This window comes from Anomalospiza imberbis, chromosome 20, assembly GCF_031753505.1.
Source record: "Anomalospiza imberbis isolate Cuckoo-Finch-1a 21T00152 chromosome 20, ASM3175350v1, whole genome shotgun sequence".
NCBI classification, from domain to species: Eukaryota; Metazoa; Chordata; class Aves; order Passeriformes; family Viduidae; genus Anomalospiza; species Anomalospiza imberbis.
This window is the reverse complement of record NC_089700.1, coordinates 11314906-11336464: the sequence shown is the minus strand read 5'-3', so window position 1 is coordinate 11336464 and position 21559 is coordinate 11314906. Positions and strand designations below refer to the sequence as shown.

The window sequence follows — 21559 nt, the reverse complement described above, 5'->3', positions numbered from 1 at the left end:
TGTGAACATGCTGGTTACAAGTTTCTGTCCAGAAAGCGCAGAAATCTGGCAGTTTGTCTAAGGGTGCATTTCCATCTCTGTGCCCTCAAAGACCGTTCTCTTCTCCCTTTGCCTCCGTGTTCCCCTGTGCATACTTTCACATCGTCATCGTCCAAGCAACCCGGGATAGATCTGGCATGAAACCCTCCTCCCCTCGTTCCGTCTCTCTCGGATTCCTTCCCGACCCACATCTCCCACTTCTTCCTTCCCCCACACCGGCGCTGCCGCCCGATTCGAGCCGTCTCGCTCCCGCGGCCCCGCCCGCAACCCATCGCGCCCGGCCCTCTCGGGCCCTAAAGTCCCCGGCAAGCTGTGAACGACCCTGTGGCCCCGCCCCTTCCCCCTGCTTGTTCCACCACTGCTTCCCGAAATTCCATCTCCCCCTTGGAAGGAGGGTACGCTGAGCGGAGCAGCCAGGGCAGCCGCACCACCCGCGCCGCTTCCGTGCGGCGGCTGCCCCGGGCGCGCCGTGCGCCCCACCGAGCTCCTGCGCCCCAGCAGAACGGGTCGTGCCCGGCGGCGCCGGGGGCTGGGCTTACGGCCGGGCTCGGGGCCGCCGGGAGGTACGGGGAGATCTCAAAGAGAAGGAGAGGAGGCGGCCACAGGGGAGACGGTCCGGCATCTGCCGATAGCCGCTCCCGACCCTCCTGCGTCCCTGCCCGCGCAGCCTGCGGTGAGCGGACATCATGGCCGGCGAGATCGAGCATCTGAACAGTCGGGAGGCGCAGACTGTCTGCGACGGCCTGGAACGCTACGAGGACACGCTGCGGGGCGCCGTACGGGAGATCCATGTGGACGTCCAGCTGTTCAAGCAGGGAGTAGGCCGGCAGGTGGAGGAGGTGCTGCGCCTCGCCAGCCCCCTGGCACACGCTGTCTCTGAGCTGCAGCAGGAGAACCGGCGCCTGCGGGTACAGCTGGAGCGCCTGTCTCGGCAGGTGGAGGCCCTGGGCAGGTCGGCGGGGCTGCCACAGGAGTGGGTGAACGAGGCAGCGGAGAGCTCTCAGGTCGTGGGGCCCGGCTCGCCGGCGCAAGGTTCGGCCGACGGCGCATTCTCCGGTCGTGCCAAGCTAACGGTCGCTGGCCGGAGCCAAGTAAGTGGCCAGCGAGACGGCAGGAGGGAGGGCCAAGGGCATGTACGAAGGGATGCTTCACGGGTGTTGCCAGACTGCACGGGATAATGTTTAGGGACACGGGGTTCCTCTTTTGCAGCATGGGGTCAGTGGTGTTATGGGAGGTGCTCTGAGAAATGGTCTTGGCTGTGATCACCTGGACATCTACCTGTTTATGGCCCTCTTTGGTCAGACTGGGATCTTGGTTAGAGTGGTGGCAACCTGTCAGTCCCCTGTGGTTAGAAATAAGAGGAGATGGGGCAGTCTAGGCTATCAGTGTATGTGTGTACGTGAGTATTTTTGTATCCTTTTTGGACTCGATTCTGGGGGATCTGTGTTCCACCAATGCTTGCCAGCTGGCAAGCTGGCAAGCTTGCAGAGGGGAGTAGCTTAGCATATAGCAGGCAGTGGTTTCCCTAAGACGACATGCCACAGTGAGTCAGTTTTGCTGTCCAGCCACTGTCCCTCACTGCTGCAGCTCGTCCCTGAGAGGTTGACACAAGCTTTTGCGGTCTCCGTGACCTAAACTTGCACAAACGTAGTCATTCCTCCCAGTGATAAAACTTTTTGCAGTGTAATGGAGCATTGTAACTGGTGCACAGAATAGTGGAAAGCTCATCTGGTACTGAGATGTTTTGTGTAATCCTTTGTCTGTGTCTGTCTCTGCGATAAGAATTGAGAGCTCCCGTGCCATCCATGACACCAGGAGAGTGCAACCATTCGGTACACTGTGATTCGGTCACATAGAACTGGGGTACTAGAGACTTGGCTTTCACAGATGACAGCCTGTTTCACGTCCTCTTGGTTAAGCATGTCTTAAGGGGGTTTTAAGACTGTTGGAGCTTTAAAAAACTGGTCTGTGGTCTGTCCAGGCTTGGGGTTAAAGAAGAAAAGCTTGGAAGTTAAATTCACTAGAATTGGTGGGAATGAGCAGAGTCTGTATTGCATTCCAGCTCTCTTCATTCCTACTGACCTGTGAATGGGGGCATTGGGCTTCCTACCTATGGGCAAATGGAGAGGTAAAACTGCTGTTTGAAACATTCTAGCAACTGCTGCCTTTCCCCCACATGACAAAGTTAAGCAGCATCCATACAACTTCCATACTGCTTCCTTTTTGTTCTGTGGAGCTATCCACACTTGCTTGTAGTGCAAGGAACTGAAGTAAGCTGAGTGATATGGAAGGGACAAGGGATTATGGTCCCTCATTCCATCACCACTGCCTAGGCTGTGGTGTGTACTTCACAGTCTGTGAACACAGAGTCTTGCATCAATGTTATGGCCAATATCCAGCTTTAGGTATCGGTCTGCGTTAAAGCACAGCTTTTGTTTGCATGGGAACCTTCCTGCTTTGCTTTGAGGGTTCAAGGAAGATCACTTAAGTGCTGATCGTTCTTCAGTGCCCTCCCAACAATTTATGTTGGAGAAGTTCCCAAGTTAGCAGAGCTGACCGAAAGGGAATTTCAGTACTGAGAAGTATGGGAGGTGCAGCTACAGCTATACACACCAAATGTGTGCAGTGAAAACATGAGTTTGTGAGTCAGGTTCTGATGTAGCTGCACGCAAATGGCGAAAGACCAAGACTTGATCGCTGAGACAGTTGCTCAGATTCTCTGTAATGAACACTATTCCTTCAGTTGATTCCAGTTTCTGGTTATATGACTGAAGCATTTGAAAAAGAATACCATAAATGGCACCGTGTATGTTTTCAGATACGCGAGCACTTATAATAAAACTGGTGACGCTTCTAGTCTTAGAAAATACTTCTATAATGTGAGACACAAGAAGCAAATAATACTGACCTGGAAATAGTTGCAAATCAAGACTTGCTCTTTTGCTCCTGAAAAGATTTACTGATTGAGTTCCTTTTTACTGTGGGGTTGATGCAGCATTAATTGGATACTGGAGATTCTGAGCATCTTTGGTATCTGAACCATTCTTTTCTAATATTGCTAGATTATTTTTCATGGTAATTTCATTAGGAAAAAAAAATTAATCCAGGGAATTCCAAGCATTGTTCAGAAGCAAGGACACAAATCTCCTTTCAATTCTAATCTGGGCAATTTCTGCTATGATATCCTTGAAAGCTGATACAGAGCAGTCTAAGTGATGGTTTAGGTGGAATTTTTAATGGCCGTTAGCCTCTCTGATTTGGAGGTCAATCTTTCTGTTATTTTGATATCAGACTGCAACGCAGCTCTCTTAACCATGCCAGAGTCTTGAGAGCTGCTTTCACAAAGGTGGAAGATAGGGGATAATTGAAGAGGTAGTTTCAAAGATCTGGATCCTGGAACCATAGCTGTGCTACTGAGCATTTACAAAGGAAAAGTTTTGATCTTTTTTTTGTTGGTCTGGTTTTACATTTTGGCAGGAGATTCATTACTTATGATATTTCCATAGTTTTTGTGATTGAGCATGATGCCTTTGTTAAGAGGAAGGACTAAAAGTACTTTAAGGCTGTCCTGTTTTAAAACTGTCAGAAGAGTTTCTGTATAACTTGGACAGACGGCTGCAGAGAATCTGCCTGCATAGGTCAAAGCCACAGAGAGATAGATAGCTGGCTATGACTGCCTATGAAAGTCTAAACAAGTATTACCCATTGGGATCTCTCCCTGATGACCTGATGGCACCCAGCACTTAGTCAGTCTGTGAGTAACTACAGAAGACACAACTTGGGTGTATAAAATGACCTACGTATTTCCAGCAAAGATGGGCTGAGAGCTGGGGTTATTCAGCCTGGAGAAGAGTTCAGAGAGACCTCATTGCGGCCTTCGAATGCTTTAGGGGGCTTACAAAAAGGAGGGTGAGGGACTTATTTTTGTACGGGCAGATAGCAACAGGACAAGGGGCAATGGTTTTAAACCATTGAAAAAGGGTGGGTTTAGATTAGATGTTAGGAAGAAACCGTTTACTCAGAGGGTGGGGAAGCACAGGTTGCCCAGGGAAGTTGTGGATGCCCCATCCCTATCAGTCTTTGAGGCCAGGTTGGATGGGCTCCTGAGCAACCAGATCTAATGCATGGAATCCCTGCACATGTCAAGGTGTTGAAACAAGATGATCTTTATGATCCCTTCCGACCCAAACCATTCTATGGTTCTATAGTGACAGGGAGATTACATAATTAATAGAGCATGACATACTCTATTTCTAAACTATCTTAACTCCTATGTTTGATAAAGGAAGTCTGTTGGCTTAACTTCTTTATTATTCTCTTATACTTGCTCCAAGTGTCCTTTTGGAATGGTGACATTTCAAGGTTGCCTTGATCCTTATCTAGATTATTTCTGTTGTTGTTTGTTTTGTTTTAATTCACTGTGGCATAGCCACAGGCTCCCGCTGAAACTGCTAAGGAAGAATTGTTCCCTCCTATCCATGTATATCCAGGCTTACTTCAAAAAAGGTTCTATGAGAAGTACTCCTATTGTTTTTCTTCAGTGCAATAGCTTTTCTAATATGTTCATGGTGTTCAAGACTTTTTCTTCACATAGTAGGGTTAATTACAGATAGAGAATACTTGTATTGTCTTATGGACAATGGCTTTTTAGTAGTAGAATTAAGGGGTAAATGTGGTACACCTCTTGCTGGTGTCTAGCTGGCTTGTTTGCATTGCCTCAAAACTTAATTGTTCCCAGTATCTGATATATCAGTGATGTCTATATATGCAAGGAACAGAGTGTGGAACCTTGCCTTTGTGGCAGTCAGTGGCAACATTACTGTTCCTCAGAGTGAAGCAACAATTTCACCTATCATATGTAAGAAGAATGGGATGTTCTTCTCCTAGATAAACAGCATTTCTAGAATCAGTGACTTGTATTGTGACCCTTGTGGTAGTTGGTGGTTTTATGAAAGACACTGAATGACTGAAATCTATCACTTGAGTGACAGTAATATCATTTATGTCTGTCATTCTTCTAGAATTTGACCCTGTTGCAAAAAAAAATCTTGAAGACAGACATGCATCTTAGATGTTCAGTGAGGAAATAACAATTGTGTTTCTTTCTTTTCCTAATCTTGTCAACTGGTGCTTATTCTTTCTGAATGAGTTGAATTTTTACTACTGGCTTGTGATAATTGCAGCTTCTGGTTATGGATCTCCAAAGTGTAACTTCTTTGCAGCAAAGGAGGAATTCCAACAGCCCTATAACTATGGAAAGTATTATCACCCTCCATTACATGGAGACCTCTGAGCTACACAAGATTAGCTCTACAATCAAGCTTGGATAAGGCATCCACAATATTAGTGTTAACTTTCTTCTTCAACTTCATCAGTTCTTCATCGTGTTGTTGTCACATGAGTTGTACAAATGTATACTTATTATTAAGAACAGATATGTGTAGTTATCCCTCTGCTATTTTTAATCTCTGTAACCAGCGCTGACAGAAATAGTATTGCTAAACACATGGGTTTGTCAGAAGCTTGGCATCTCCAAAGTGGATTTTGAAAGTACTTCAGCCTGACACTACTAAATGCACGTCAGAATGTGATCTCAACTCCTCCCACTGTTCTGTTAGCACATGGGCCTTCTTCCCCATCCTCCAGCCTGGTATCAGTTTCTTCTTTGGCACTGTTAGCCAAACTGTAGCAGCCAGGTTTGCATGAAATAAGGTAATGCAGCACTTGACATTGCATTAGAAAGCCAGTTCAGTGTGTAGAATGCTACGTGATCTTTGCAACGATCATGTCATTTGATGATTTTACTTACCCACACTGTCCCAGCTTATAAAAGTAGATTCATGTTTATGGTCTACACAGGCGTTCTTCACATTCAAGTCATAATGACTGACATGAATGGCTAAACAGTTCTAACTGTGTATCATGGGTACGTTCTAGGGAGCTGCATTAGCTATGCTTTACATTTCAGTTCTGGATATGGGCAATAATTGTTGACTGGGATCTCACTTGCACTAAATGCAGCAATAAAAGTTCTGAACCCCGGATTCTGTGTGGTTTCTATAATTAGTATTTGTTTAATTTGTAATTTTCTCAATCCTGGCAGCTAGTGATAACCAAGTTCATTCATGCACAGTACCTCTTTAAAAAGTTTCAAAATAAGGGGTTTTTTTCCCAGAAATTAAAACATCTGGATACAACTACGCAGTCAATGAACATTTTTGAGGACTGTGCGTTGGCGAATTTCTCTCTACTACTTGTAGCTACTGCTTCTTCTTGGAAACTTAACTGCAGCAATCATGTGTCCGTGAAGCAGTTTCTTCTTCCTTTAGTTATGCAGCCAAAAATCACATAGTTCCTCATGGTTTAACATGCCCCTTCACCCCCCAAAAAACCCCAGCCCAACCAGCCAAAAAACCCAATCGAATGAACAAACAAAAAAATTCCACAACCTCCTACTAAACCCACAAAAAAAATCCTGGCTGATTTTTCTGGAATTATAATGACAACCATTATGAGGAGAATTTATGCTTTTGCCAGAAAAAGCTATCCTTACAGAAGTTACAGATTATAAAATAGCTGTAGTGTTCTAGGATTGAATTTACTTTGTAATGCCTGTACAATATGTTTTTATACTGTGATTTCTTTCTGCAGCAAACAGAAAAAAATGCACAGCATTATTCCATGCAATCTCAATAATTTTCTCCACTGTTACATCAAGTCTTCTGTTTATCACCATTGCAGTGGATGGTGATACCTTTATCTAACATAAGATAACACCTCCTAGGTGCTTGGGGTCTGTTAAGGATGTGTGTGTGAAGATTGATTTAAGTTATGCATTGCCAATGCTTCATTTGCAGGCTCGGCTCCTGGGGTTAGGTGATTGCTCCTTTCTTATTTTGTGGTCACTTGCACAAGGAAGACCTGTTCTTGGCAGGTGTTTCTGGATATTCTTCTCACTTTTGCTGCTGTTTGAAATTTAGCTGTCATGTCTGTTGTCTGTTCTGACAGAGTGTAGACCTGGATGACCACCAGAAACCTGAGTTTAGAAGAGTTTTTAGTTCTTCCATCATTGAAAATGGGCATCGATCTTCATCATCAGGTAGGAACAATGCATGAAATGAAGTAGCACTGCTTGTAAAATACCTGATCTTGGCAGTCATAGAGCAGGAAGGGTTAGAATCTGCTATAGATTTTGGAAGGGTTAGAATCTGCTATAGTTTCAGGATGGATATTGTCCAGTGGCACCAGTACTTTATTTCATAACTAGGAGTTTAACTTTTAAACTTTGGCTTTACTGTTAAGCATGTACTACAGTGTTTCATAAATTGGAGGCTATTACTGCTGCATTAACTTGAGACACCAGCAATAAGGCCTTTTATGCTGGATGCCATTGTACTCTTGCATCCCAAAACATCTTGCAAGTCACCCATCCGCTTCTGTCATCCTTCAGTGGAGGAAGGACTTACCATCTCCACTTTTGAGAATGTCATACAGTGTTTCATAAAACCATGAACAAAAATGCTGTTTCCTTAACCGGGGCAGGAGATTGTGAGTGAGGTCTGTGCAGAGGACGAGAAGCTTACCAAATGCAAATGCTAGTATATCAATGATCTGAAGACATTGTTCCTGCTGAGATTCACGTAGAGTAAGTGTGATCACTGAAAGGGTCACTTGGGCTCGGGTTGTTTCTGCTATGTAAATGGTACAATCTTTCACAGGGGATTAAGTCCAATGACCTGTAAAATAAAGTTGTTGCACAAACATTGGTTTGTAGCTTTGTTACAAACTGCAAACAAATTTACTTCCTCTCTCCCATTTTTTATTCAGGTCAGGCAAAAGTCACCTGTGAACTGACCTGCTTTCAGATGTCAGAATCTTCGTCGCCTGAAGCCCATGCCCCTGCAGTCACCTTACAGATGCCCCACCTTCCTGTTACTGCAGTAACCAGGACATCTGAGATATTTTCAGGAGAGAACATCTGTCCAACAGGAACAACCAATGCATCTTCTTGCCTGCTGGGACAGGGAAAAAGCGCAAACACAATGGGAGTAAAATGTTCCAACCAGCCAGGTAAAAGAGAAAAATAACTTGCTGAAGCTGCATCCCGTTTCCTTTCTTCAACTGCTGCTATGAGTATTGTCCTGTGACCTCTTGGTAATTATGAAACCTTGCTTCTCTGGCTATATATCCCATTGTGGGACACTCCAGTTTGGAATACTGTGGGTCCTAGCTGGTGCTTTTGGCTGTAATGTTACATCTGCAGAGAATTTTTGTGCTGAATGTAGTTGAGTTTTTAGTGAAGCGTATCTTACAGCACAGTTACTGAATTCAATAAGTTACTGAATCTCTTAAACATGCTCAGCTCTTTTCATGAAATTTGTGGACATTTTTAGTGCTTTGGGACTGGAGCCCCTGTGAGAAGTTAGGCAGATATTTGGCCAACAGGTTCCAATAGTCATTTAGAGGAAGGAATGACTGACAGCAGTCTGACACATAGACACATGTCAGTGATTGCAGAATCTTAGTTATATTGAAACTGAGTTAAAAAAATTACATGGAAGCCATTCATCCTTGGCTGTGACACTTACAAATTGGACTATATATATGGGTCAGAAATTACAGAAGGAGACTGGGATGGGATTGCTAGCAAGAGATAGGGATCATTTGCAGGTTATTCTTTCAATTTTTATCTTACTAAAACTAAGAATGTAGCAAACACTTCCTTTGTCTTTGTGCTGATACAGTGAAGGACTGGAATTCAATTACAACAAAAACAATGGATTCATCTGCCACTGGAGGTGAGTGTTCCTATCTGCATGCCCTTATGCAACAAAAATTGAGAGTGATTCTGTGCTTTTTGGGGGATTCAGATCTGAGCATGTAGTTTTGACTTGTAGGTACACAGTAATACTAATATTGCTAACAAGTCTGTATGCAGACTCATAGAATCATGAACACTTGTTCTACTTCATCAGATTCTCAATCAGTTCAAGGTGAGGAGTACTTACCCTTATTTGCACAGTGATGTATGTGTGTACCGTTAGGCAATCTCTGCAGTGGAAACCATAAGCGCCAGAAAAGTGTGGCAGGCAGACAGCTTGAGCAGTGAAGATTTCAGCTGATCAAGTGAAAACTGTGACTGCACACAAGGCAGTTGGAAAGTGGTGTGCCCACCCACGTATACTGAAGCAAATTACTTTGAGCAAGATAAAAGTAAGGAGTCTCCTTTGTAATATAAATGTGGCAAAGGACAAAATGCTTTAAGGATTTCTGATTTCAGTTGAAATGGATGAGTTGAGCTTTCTCCAAAAGTACGTCTGACTGCTGTCACCAAGTTGTTACTGTCTGCACAATACACTGGCGTTTCACAGTGGTCTCAAGTGTTGGTTTATTTAGCAAAATGTGGAGCCCTTCGGGAATAAGGATTACATTCCTCCTCATCTGAAAACTTCTGAGACTGGCATAAATATCTGCCAATTGTTAGTGGTCACAAATTTGTCACATCTGTGTGCTGGTATCTACCAGTGTGTTATACAAGAGAAATGTAGTTGATCTGGATCACTTCTATAAGAAGAGGGGAGAATTCTGCATTTTCAGAGAGCAAGAGCAAGAGTGATCAGGTTGAATTGCTTCTAAGATGGCAGTCCTTCGTGTATAGAAGGAGCTTTCAAGAAATTAGTTGCCGGTTTATGCAACAAGTTTTGGCTTTGGTACGTTAAAATCGGGCAAGATGCTCCACTGTTCTGCAATTATAGAGCATAGTTGGAGTCCAGAGCTGAGCCCTAAGAGGCAAAGCACATAAGCTAGAACCTCCGAGGTGGAGGGAGGAAGATGCAAAGTTGATTATAAGCCACATTTGCAACTTCGAGTTTGTTCTACTTTACAAACTAAAAGGTCTTCCTGGTAGAAATTAGATCATTTAAATTATGCACTCAATTACATTAAACTCCCCAGGGCTTGTCTGCTAGAATGACTTTTGCAAGCACCACTTTTCCCTTTAACTGAAATGTCAGTGGCAGTGTGCCCTCCTCTGAGGACTGCACAAGGGCCTGAAGTGATCTGACCTTCTGACTGCAGTTTTATCAAGGACATCCTCTCAGAGTCTTTTCTGGTATGCTTACACTATCCTCGCTGCAGTGCAACAATTTTACAGAGGAATTGAGCTGCTGGGGAAAATCCTTCCCCAGCTTGTTAGCTCATATGGAAGTCAGAGGCCTGCAGCTTTACAGTGTGGTGAATAAAAATCACTGCATGTCTATCCATCAGGAAAGCACATGAGGAAAGTTTCTATTTGAAAGCATATGAGGAAAGTTTCTGAACTAAAGTATCTTTTCTGTTTTTATATAGAGAATGCTATTTCTGTCACCAAGCCTGTCTCAACTGTGAACTACGGGCTGCGTAGTGGAGCCAAAACTGGTGAAAGGTATGCATTTTTTGTGACATTTTGTTAGACCATTGTGGTCAATGTAGTCTCAAGGGACAGGTGTTCTGCTGACTTGGAAATCAGGTGAGTCCCAGATGCTGTTTTAAGCATTGGATATGTAATTATACATTAATCTATTTGCCCCATAATCTCTTAAATTAAAATAGGCAGTTCATTTAATGTATGTATGTACATACATACATACATTATGTATGTACGTAATGTATGTACTATGTTCATCAACCTGAAAATGGGCATATTCCTCTTAACCACACTTCTACTTTCAGGGAATAACCTGTCAATGACTACTGGAATAATCACACTATCTGTACTAAAACCATCCTAGTGATGTACTGTACATAGTAATTTTCATTCAACACAGCAGTCCTTATATACATACCCTGAATATTCTCAGGTGAAATGTACCAGGTTATTTATTGATTGTACTTTGCATGGGAAATCAGCAACCTGCTGTATATATCATGCTATATGTCTAGTTTGAGGATCACTCATTCGCCCTAAATCGCCTGTATGACTTGCTCTTTTGTACCTCTGATTCCTATATCAGGGCCATATCCTGGTTAATCCTTACACCTATCTTTTCACAAAGCATCTAGTAGGCTGAACATCAACATCACACCTGTGATTACAGCTTTGGATAGCCTTAGCACATTTAGCTCTTTTTTTTTTTTTTTTTTGGGGCGGGGGGCACACTTCTTCAGGCTGCCCCACCAGTGCACTGAAGAACAAATGAGTCACTGGTGCTATATTTTAAGCCTGGTAAAGGCTGTGAGCTTTCCTCTGGGCTAAGTGGAACAGAGATGAGAAAGGACAAAATTTTACAGAGCACTTTCAAGTAGACCTAACTGTGGATTTCCACATTGTTTTAGTCTTAATCAGTAAGATTATCGGTGCTTGATAGTGGTGGATTTTTGTTGGGAGGAGGAAGTTGTCAGGTCCTTTGAAAACAATTTTAAATATACTCATCTGTGTTGAAATTAGTACTTTGGGCTTATTTTTGGAAACCAACATATGATCACCACCAAATATCCTTACTTTGGCTAGCCTAGAGTTTAATTTGTAGATAAATGTCTTGCTGAGGACTACTACACATTCATTATTAACTCAAGAGTTGCAGTTGCTTAGTAGAGGATTACATGGTATCACAATTACTCCTGGCATATCCAGACAACCTTAGCATGCAAAATACCTATCAAGAAAAGAATTGGAGAGAAGAAAGTTTAAATCTCTTAAATTAGGCTTGTATCTGCCTTGAAAACAATCCCAAATTAGCTATTACATTTCTTCCGAGGTAGTTCCAACATCAGCACTTTAGTATTTGAGTCATGATACACTGAGCACCCTGGAGAACTGGAGTGTCATACCCGACCTCCATCTGTACCAGAAATTAACGCGTGACACTGTCAACATTGTTCTTTGCCTGCTTCCCCATCTCTGTGATATGGAATAATTCCAAATGCAATGTTTGGCTTGCTTCATTAATGCCAATGAAGCAGTATATGGCTCAAACAAACACAAATTAGAATGTAATCCTATATTTCTCAATCGCATATACAGCTTGCAGTCAGTAAAGCAACACTGTCAGAAGGTCAGAATTCTGTGCACTCGAAGTAAAAATTTGAAAAGTACTTTCTGATTTACTCTTCAAGTTTCATTTTAAAAATGTCACAGCCTCTAAGAAGCCTGAAGTTGGAAATTGATGGGATTTAGTGCTCCTGTCTGGCCACAACTTTTTCTTTTTTCTTCTTTTTTTTGAAGGTTTTGAATTGTTGTTCTGCTCAGTGCTACAAAGTGCTTATGGCTTGTCCAGCTGTGTCTTATTTGTAACAGTACCTTAGGGGCTTCAATACTTAAGTGCTGTTGCATGTCATAATAATTAAACTTTTATTAACATAGCTTTTTGCAAGTCCTCTTGAAATTGATCTTCTGGAAGGTTTAGAGACAACAGTTGAACCTTTATGCTGGCTCTTGTCACTGCAGAGTGTTACTCTTTTGTTTACCACATACTTTTCACTTATCTTCCTCCAGTGCCATTGACAGTTACTGTGAGGTGACCCCCAGCTCTTACTCACCTCCTCCTACTGTGCATCGCCAAGTTGAAAGGAGGCGAGAATTGGTGCGGTCTCAGACTCTCCCGCGGACTGCAGGAACACAGGCCAGGAAAGCGCTTTTTGAGAAACTCGAACGTGATGATGGAAAGTAAGTCTCAGTCCTTGTCTCCAGAACAGTTTGTTAATGGGAAACTAATTTGTCAGTTATTCCCAGCAGAGTAAAGCTGGGTGGGAGAACTCTCTCCATGTAGGGTTTGGAGCTAAGGGACAATATGAGGCCTCTAAAGTTTCACTGACTTTACAGACCAAGCCTTGGAAATTCACAGCTACAGACTCCTCTGACTTTGGAGTTGTTCAGCTGAAGCAGCAGGTGCCTTTTATCAGGGAAGAGTTCTGTGAGAGCTGCCTTCTCCATCGTTATAGGAGACGGCAAATATAGTGACTTTCTGTTGCCATTCATTGAGGACCAAAATACGGACACTTCTTGATGGGAGTATGATTTAAATAAAAGAGGGCTTAGAATTGGAATTATGGCTTTTGTTTAATAAAAATTACGTTTTTCTTGCAGGACCAACAAGTCGAGGTTTCAGCAACATGTTTCTCAAATATCACCTGGGCAGGGGCTGACCTGGGCAAAGTTCTATAAATGTTCCTGACAAGTAGGTTTAAGTTTTTCTAGAATGTAATTTAATCTGGTCTCTGTTAATTTTCCAGAGGAAAAGGAGAATCCAGAGCTAAGCTGAAGAGGTCGCTGAGTTTTGGGGTTGCCAGCGCTAGCAGCATTAAACAAATTCTGTTAGACTGGTGTCGCTCAAAAACCATAGGATACCAGGTAAAGATATGCTAGTATTTTCATCTCTCTCTTTCTTGTTTCAAGAGAATTTGTCAAAATCTGTGTTCAAAGAGTGAATGTAAAATATGCTAGAGAATGAGTTAACTTCCTCAAGGTGATCAGTTTTTGTGTGGGTAACATGAACACGGTTTGTGTAGGCAGTACTTCAAGACTGCCAGTGACTGCATGGATGGGATTCTGTATGTCTATTAAAGCAATGCATTAGTGTTGTTCTAAAAGCTGACCTTTTTGTGCTTATGGATATAAATTTCAGTATATGTTCAGACTTTTTTTTTTTCTTAGTTGCAGGCTGTAGTATTTTATTCACATTATACATGACAAGTTCTGAATACATGAAGACTATGGCCATTTTGCTACATGCAGACCCAAGTACCCTGTTAGTATTCAACAAATGAATTTGTAGTAAATGGTTGAGTTTGAATCACATTGTGAGTAAATTTTTATGAGGTAGCATCAATGTCAATAAAAGAACATAGCATTTGAGATTTTATTCGTTTTATCTGACCTTAAACTGCAACTGTCAAAGAAATAGAGAATTTTTTTTATTCCTAGGGATTTTTTTATGTGTTTAGTATGTTTTTTCAATGTTACTAAATGTGCATAATTATTGCTAAACTGTACATTATAGTTTAAATATGCAGAACAATTAAACTTATGGTTAATTGCTTACTAGAAAAGCTGGGGCTTGAATTTTATATGAGACAAGAACACAAATAAGTTTCTTTTCACTGTGGCATTTGAAAGTAAAAATAAGAATTTGTTTTGAGAATCAGGTTGTGTAGTAGATATGATTTTCCTATATTTCTACCTATCTGTGTGTGAACAGATATTGAATTGGGCAAAGCAAGCAAGCATAGTCTTTATCTAGTGTTACTCACAAAATGAACTGTTCTTCAATTTTAAATCCACCATAGGGTGATTATGGTTATATATAAGCAGTGTCCTTAGTTTCCACAGATACTGAGCTGGTGCATTGAGCCTGCTCCAGTGCTCACTGATGTTGATGAGATTCTTCACAGTATTTTCAGTGGGCTTTGGATCAGGGGCCTTGACTATGTGTCTGCTTTGCATGTGGGTATTTCAGGCTCTTTAGCTCTTTAGCTTTTATTGCTGAGTGTGCTGTTTTTTCCCCAGAATGTCAACAATGAAATGGACATACAAAGATGGGAAGAAAAACATAAGGCCTGTGCTCTTGCTGGTGGGAAAGAATGATAGAAAACTGCATTGAACAAAAGCAGCTGCTTTTATTTGTTCCCCTGTGCTGCATTAATATGTGTATTTTTTTATCATGACAGCACATTGATCTCCAGAACTTCTCCTCAAGCTGGAATGATGGGATGGCATTCTGCGCTCTTGTGCATTCTTTCTTTCCTGAGGCTTTTGATTATAATAAGCTTGACCCAGCTAATCGCAAGCAGAACTTTGAGCTGGCCTTCACAACGGCTGAGTGAGTACATTAGCGCTCTGTGAAGTGCTTCCAGTTCAAGTGTAATGCTCCTGAGCAGCAGTGAAGAGTTTCATTATTATTCTTTTTGACTCTGTATTGTTGCCTTGGAAGGCTACCTAGAACAGAGGCTAGACAGTGTTAAAGGAATAAAGTAGGTATTTAGTAAAAAGGCCTTCGAAGGATACACCTTGGGCAATACAAGAGCCTGGTCGAGGCTACACCCAAGATAGATGATGGATCACATATTTTCATGCTTTTGTAAGTTTTGGTCCATTTACATATTGGGGCTAATTGTCCAATTACAGCTTCATATTATGAAGCCCCATCCTCCCAGATTGCTCTCCTCAATTTGCTGCTGTTTATATTTTTTGGGTCTGAAACTGCAGCGGTGTCCTTGGTTCTCAGGCTGGGAAAGGATTGTTTTGTCTGACTAAACTGTGAAGAGAACTTGCTGTTCTGACTTATATACTAATGCAGTACAGAATCTGGATAATATGAAAGCTAAAACTTAAGGCATCAGTATTACTAGCTTGCATGTATCATGCCAAAAAAAGATAATAAAGCTCTGCAGAGAGAATGCATAGAACATGTGAGGGACTTCACCTCTGACTGTACCTTGTTTTGCTTGAAAAAGAACAAAGGTTGAATTCAGTGTAAGTACAGATCAAGGCTGTGAGCTTCTTGGTATCTCAACCAGGTAACTGCATTTCTGAAAACAGGCAGAGCTAATACCCTCAGTCACATTATCCAGATTCTTTTTTATGCTGTATAGCAGGTAATTAAATGCTAACTTATTTGTTAAAGTCATTATGAATGTGAACCTGTCAGTTGGAGATAGTAACATTTTTGAGCTTGTATCAACATGATTCTTACGGTAAGACCTCTCCATGTATGCAGCTGGGTTTGGTACACTTTTTCCAAATGATAACAGGCAGTAGGAACACATGGCTAATGAGGTAACTTAAAGAACTGGATTCGCCATTGGCCATTCAGAAAAAAACCTTTCAGATTTCTTGACAGGTCTTAATAATGTTGTTTCTCTTTATTACAGCCTCTAGCAAAGGAATTAATTTGAGAAATACAAGTATTTTTATAAGTACACATATATGTATATATAAAAAAATTTTGTTGCTTGTCAGTGAATTGAAGGAGATTCTGTGATACTTTTAGGTGATTGATCTCTAAAAAACAATCTACAACTCATAAAGGAAAGCTGCAGTGTTCTTCTACCTCAGTTTATGTAAACAGTTAGTTTAGGGGAGAACAAAAGACACCACAAACACAACACTAAGAAACATTAGGTGAGAGAAAATTACAGCAATTACTAGTCATAGCTATGATTGCCTTTAAACTGATTTATTTGAGTGCCAGTAAGGCTATTTTCTCAGTTATTGCTGTTTACCCCAGTACTAGCTATACTGATAAAATTGATTCCTGCCCTTGTGATTTTTCATCTTAAGCCTCTGCAGATCTGTTCCTTTCTGATGGTCCAGATCACTCACATTTTGAAGATATGGGGGTGGTGGAGAACAAACAATTCACAGCCACACAGACCTTCATCAGCACATCTCACCTCCTCCTGAGTTTTTCCATTCTTTTGGAACTCCCTATATATTAACGAAAAACTGAGACATGGGCAGAGTAGTGTGAGATTGGGCTACATGCTACAGAGGAACGTGGAATGATAGTGAAGAAAGCACCACCCCTCCAGGGCTTAAGATCAGATCCCACTATAAAGCAAGAGACAGAAAGAACAGGAATATTCCATGGTCATAAAAATAACAATGTCCAGCCTGACCCTGCTCAATTAATTGTGAAATGAAATGCTGCCGATGAACCTCAGGATTTCTTAAATGTTTAAATGGTGCTCAAATCAGAGCATCAAATGAATCCTGGAAGCAGTTATGTAACTCTTGATTTGCTGTATCTGTTTTATTGTTAATACAGGAAAATGGCTCACTGTGACCGTCTGATAGAAGTGGAAGACATGATGGTGATGGGTCACAAGCCAGATCCCATGTGCGTCTTCACCTATGTCCAGTCTCTGTACAGTCATCTACGACGCTTTGAATAAAACCATCAACACCTCTCCAGCCAAAAGGGTCAAATACAGCATGCTAATGGGAAGACTGACATTTTGCAAATGGAACACAGTATTATTTCTTGCTTTGTACTGTCCCTTTGCTTACATTCAGCTGTGTAGCTGGCTGACTGAAGTATTGCTGAGCAGTGCCCTGAAGTGTTGATCACATCACCGTGTCAGTAATACGGAAATAGGTTTGAAAAAGACAAGAAGACATTGGCAAAGGCAAATATTGTCATTTTGGTGCTAGTAGTAGATTGGATTTTTATGTTTAAAGATCGCAGGAAGCAAATGTACTTCTCCTGTCTGTAAGTCTAGGGACAATTTTATGCAGTGATTCTGCTATGAAGGTGTTCCATCTTAAAAAGCAGGTAAAACTCTAGAAGATAGCACCTTCCTTTTCACTTCTTTATTGAGCATAGTATAAAAGAAATAGCATATGGACAAGGAAAATTCTGTTTTGCAAATAATAACCTAGAGTACTTAACCACTAGGGCAGTAATGCCTCTCTTCCCACCCTACCCCTCCACTCTAGCATACATACACTGAGATCAAAAGGCATTGTTTTGTTCTCTTAAAGCATAAAGAGAGCATAACCTCTTGTCTGATGAGTGTGGTGACAGATTACTACTTTACATAATGGCATTTGTCTCTAATGGTCAAATCTAATAGTATTTGCTGAGAGAGTTGCTGATGCCTCTACTGGCAGTCCTGGATTAATTTCTTGATGAGACTAGCAACAGCTGGGGCTGTTCTTTGAGATTGTGTGCTTGCATGGTTTAGGACTGCAGGAAAGGTAGGATCTAGCAAGGTACAAAATCCTTTGAACAGCTGTAATAGAAACAAGCCTGTAATGTGCTTTTACGTGGACTCAGGGGGAGAGCAGCTCTTCAGTGTGGACAAGAGTGAAATCTTTACAACTTGTTCAGTACAAATGCTGATTCTTAGGCAGATGAACAATACACAAAAATATATATGGAAGATGTGGGAGTTTTGAAATAGTTTCAAAAGCCTTGCACTGGTTTCAGTTTTCAGTTTAATTAGTATTAAAACCACAGTACAGTTAGATTATTCCAGATTTACTGGACTAAAAAAAGCCTTCTAAAATTATTTCTTCCCTAAGAACAGGCTCATAGAAAGAAAAAACTGAAAGCCACAAATCATCTGCTCATGTTAGAGAATGTTTTTAACCTGCCCTTGTGCTTTTTGTAGATATTTAGAAAGATTAATTTGGTTCTGTATTGATGACAATTTATAATAAAACATGTCAAGCATTCTTCAGATTTATTGCATCTTTTTAGAATGATGTGACAGATAACCAAGTAAAATCAGGGAAAACACAGAGCTTTTACTTAAAAGATTTTTGTTCCAGTCATGATTCTGTGTGCTCTGAATTTCAGTTTAAAAAGTATGTAAGTTCAATTGCATTTGAAATATGATTTTAGTTCAGTCTCCCTTTCTAGTCTAGTTTACTTTAAAACCATGAATTAAGCAACTGCTTTGTTAGCATATAAATGCCATTGCCTTTAGTTTTTTATTTTGTCATGAATGATTGTAATTCTGAGGTGTAAGTGTGAGCCTGTAGCTCTACCAAATGCACTATAAGGATAAACACACTTTACTTATATTTTGGGGGAGTTTTGAGGAGAAATCTGTCCAAAACTGGCACATACAATACACCTATTTACATTCTTACAGTAGAATACTTTTTATTGAGTAGCAGAGCCAAGGTCCATCGTAACTACCACAAGAGGGGCAATACTGGCTTAATACATCGCATTCCTTCACAGTCCGAGGTGATAGATGATTTAACTGTGTGATGTGAGTGCTGAAGACACAGGTAAGTACTTGGCCAATTTAGGCCTAATAGCATGTAATTATATAAAGGAACTTTTAGACTGTAAAATTATTGCAAATTCAACAGGGTGAATCTACATCCTTTCTGTAATTTAGTTTGTTTTTGCAGTTATCCACACAAGGTATTTGTACAGGTTTTCTAAAGTCTCCCCACTTCAGAGAGGTGATCGTAAGGATATCTGGGACTTACCAGCCACCTGTTTGCAGGAAAGTGGAAGACTGTAAGCTGAGTTGATCTTTTGATGGTTTGTGTGTAAGGGTTAGGGAGATAGTGCAGTGCTATGACATACTTTTAGAAAAACTTACAGCTTTGTGCATTAAGAGGTCTGCTCTATATGAATGACCTCAACTATTTGATTGTTATGATTAAATTGAAAATAAAGTATATAATGTTTGCCCCCAATTGATTTTTCAGTATTTTTATTTTTTAAAAAATGCAGAGCACGTGTGTATATATGACAATGTGTTTAGCATGAATGGTAAAAGAACAATCTATTAAGTCGGCATAGTATAAATGGACTGTTTCTTAACTTTTCTAATGTTTCTCTGTTATATCTAAAAGTATATCTACAGTTGTTTATTGACAACTTCATCCTACTTTTAAAGGCTAAATCAGTTTGTTCTGTGCAATATTTTCAAGATAATGTCAGCAGAGACATCATCTACTTTTAAGACTATGTTTCCCATAGCAGCAAAGTCTTTCTCTTTTCAAGTGTAATAACTGGATGAATGTCTTTCATCACTTCTCCCTTTGTGTGATATTTCCAATAAAGTGTTTAATCTAAAACTATGCTCAAACCCATGCTTACATGTATTTTAAATATATGTAATTATGTATGAAACTATCCCAAAGGTTCAACGCTGTATCATTAATTTAAACCTGGCCTGGCTTACAGAGGTAAAGAGTCCAAAATAAAATATGGGATTGCTTTGTGTAAGATGCATTTAAAAGCCATTTTTGGTTATGCTAAAATGCATCTATGTCTACATAAAGCCTCAGAGGAGTTAACATAGAACCACAGAATATTCTGAGCTGGAAGGGACCCACAAGGATCATCAAGTCCAACTCTTAAGTGAATGGCCCATATGGGATCAAACTGACAACCTTGATGCAGTTATAGCTCAAACATACTGAGCTAATAGTTTGGGCTGGAAGGGATTGATCACTGTGGTGATGATCTAGTCCAATTCCCTCCTGCAAAAAGCAGGGATATCCAACCTAAACCATTCAATGATTCTATGATTTCAGCTTTAGCAGATTGCTCAAGTCCAAGCCCAAAACTGACCTGGAATTTTTCCAGGGATGGGTACCTCTCCTGGCTACCTGTGCCAGTATTTTGCCACCCTCACTGTAAAAAATTTCTTCCCTATTGTTGCGGTTCAAAATTATTTTATTGATTCCTTGTTAAGTGGTTTGTTCTGTTGTACCCCCATGTTCTCCCCGAGTTGGTTTACCCCCTGGGTTTTACCCTCCCTAAAGGTGTCCCTCATGACATTCCCTGCCTCTTGCTCCAGCTCTTTCCCAGCCTGTCAAGGCAACCCACACCTTGATTCCCGAACCTTCTCTGCCACTTAAGCCTCAGGCCAATCCCTGTCTGCAACATCCCTACTCCTGGAAGCCCCACTGGTCCATGTGACCCATCCTCTCCATCCTCCTACCCCAACTGGCCCCAGACACCTGATGTAATCTCCTCACTCCTCACCTGAGGATTCCCTGTTGGTTCGCTGTTTGTATCCACCCCCTGCCTTGTATCTGAACAAAACCCCTTGGACAATACAGCTAGGGGCTTTTTGTCCTGCTCCCTTCACCTGGAATAAACTGTTCCTTGTGGAACCTCAAGACAGAGAGCCTCCTCCTTTCTCCTCTGCCTGGTCCCTGTCGTGGCTTGTGTCTGGCACCTTAGAGCAAATGGCTCTAAAGGTTGTGCCTCTGGTAAATCCCCATACTGAGGCAGTTCCCCACTCCTGGCGTGGCACCGGAGTTCTAAGAGCTAGCCCCAGGTTCCAGCAGCCACTTCACCTTATAGCTAGTCTAAATCAACCTTTTTAGTTTTAAACTGTTAGCCCTTGTCCTATCTCTGCAGGCCCTAGTGAAAAGTTTGTCCCCATCTTTCTTAGAAGCCTCCTCCAAGTACTGAAAGGCTGTGAGAAGCTCTCCAATGAGCCTTCTGGAGGCTGAACAGCCCCAGCCTTCTCAGCCTTTCTTCATGGATTATTTTGGACACCAGTGGAACACCACAGTTCTGGCCTATTACTTAGTCTGCTTTGTGATTTCAGCAAAATTGAAAGAAAACAGTTAATGATGCTGCAGTGTGAGCTTAACCTAGAGAACTCTCCTACTTCAACACAGTGGCATCAGTTCTGCTGATTGATTCTCTGACTAATAAGACTATCTATGGTATTTTTCATGCAACCAACAAGGAACATGACAACATAATTTAGATCTAGTCTCATGAATGCTGGTTGGTTAGACTCCACCGCAGAAAACGTGAGACGTTTCCAGACTGAGGACTTGGCCATTTCACAAATAGTGACCCCATTTTCTACATCCAGACAAAATTCACAATGTGAGGAACCGCTCCTTTGTAAATTCCTTTTTAGAGGCATTACAATGGAACGTGGTAAGCGAGCTGGTGTGCAAAAGAGGACTTACTTTTTCATCCGGCCGTAACTGGGCGCTTACACGTGGCGTGGAAAGGCGATGCGGGTGTCCGCGCAGCCGGCGGCGCCTCCGCCACTCTCCCCGCCGGCCGCGCCGCCCGCGGCCGCTCGTTAGCGCGGCTGC

At 41.6% G+C, this 21559-nt stretch overlaps 1 protein-coding gene and 2 long non-coding RNA genes across 4 annotated transcripts; 1 reads left to right on the top strand and 2 right to left on the bottom strand.

Moving 5' to 3' along the window:
* The first annotated feature begins 649 nt into the window (after nucleotides 1-649).
* SMTNL2 (smoothelin like 2) lies at nucleotides 650-16920 on the top strand. Of its 2 annotated transcripts, XM_068210821.1 has the most exons (9): nucleotides 650-1130; nucleotides 7048-7138; nucleotides 7867-8109; nucleotides 8784-8837; nucleotides 10387-10462; nucleotides 12512-12682; nucleotides 13249-13366; nucleotides 14683-14834; nucleotides 16782-16920. In XM_068210821.1, the coding sequence occupies exons 1-9, from the start codon at nucleotides 726-728 to the stop codon at nucleotides 16906-16908; spliced, it is 1437 nt and encodes a 478-aa protein (XP_068066922.1). In that variant the 5' UTR covers nucleotides 650-725; the 3' UTR covers nucleotides 16909-16920. The 2 variants fall into 2 exon arrangements, with proteins under 2 accessions (XP_068066922.1, XP_068066923.1); XM_068210822.1 differs by lacking the exon at nucleotides 8784-8837.
* On the bottom strand, nucleotides 6617-21500 carry LOC137485974 (uncharacterized). Its single transcript, XR_011005528.1, has 2 exons — nucleotides 21428-21500; nucleotides 6617-7775 (listed from the first exon to the last, which is right to left on the bottom strand). It is a non-coding gene; the product is annotated as an uncharacterized lncRNA (long non-coding RNA).
* Nucleotides 16737-17821, bottom strand: LOC137485973 (uncharacterized). The gene is made up of 2 exons (XR_011005526.1): nucleotides 17783-17821; nucleotides 16737-16963 (listed from the first exon to the last, which is right to left on the bottom strand). It is a non-coding gene; the product is annotated as an uncharacterized lncRNA (long non-coding RNA).
* Nucleotides 21501-21559: the final 59 nt, after the last annotated feature.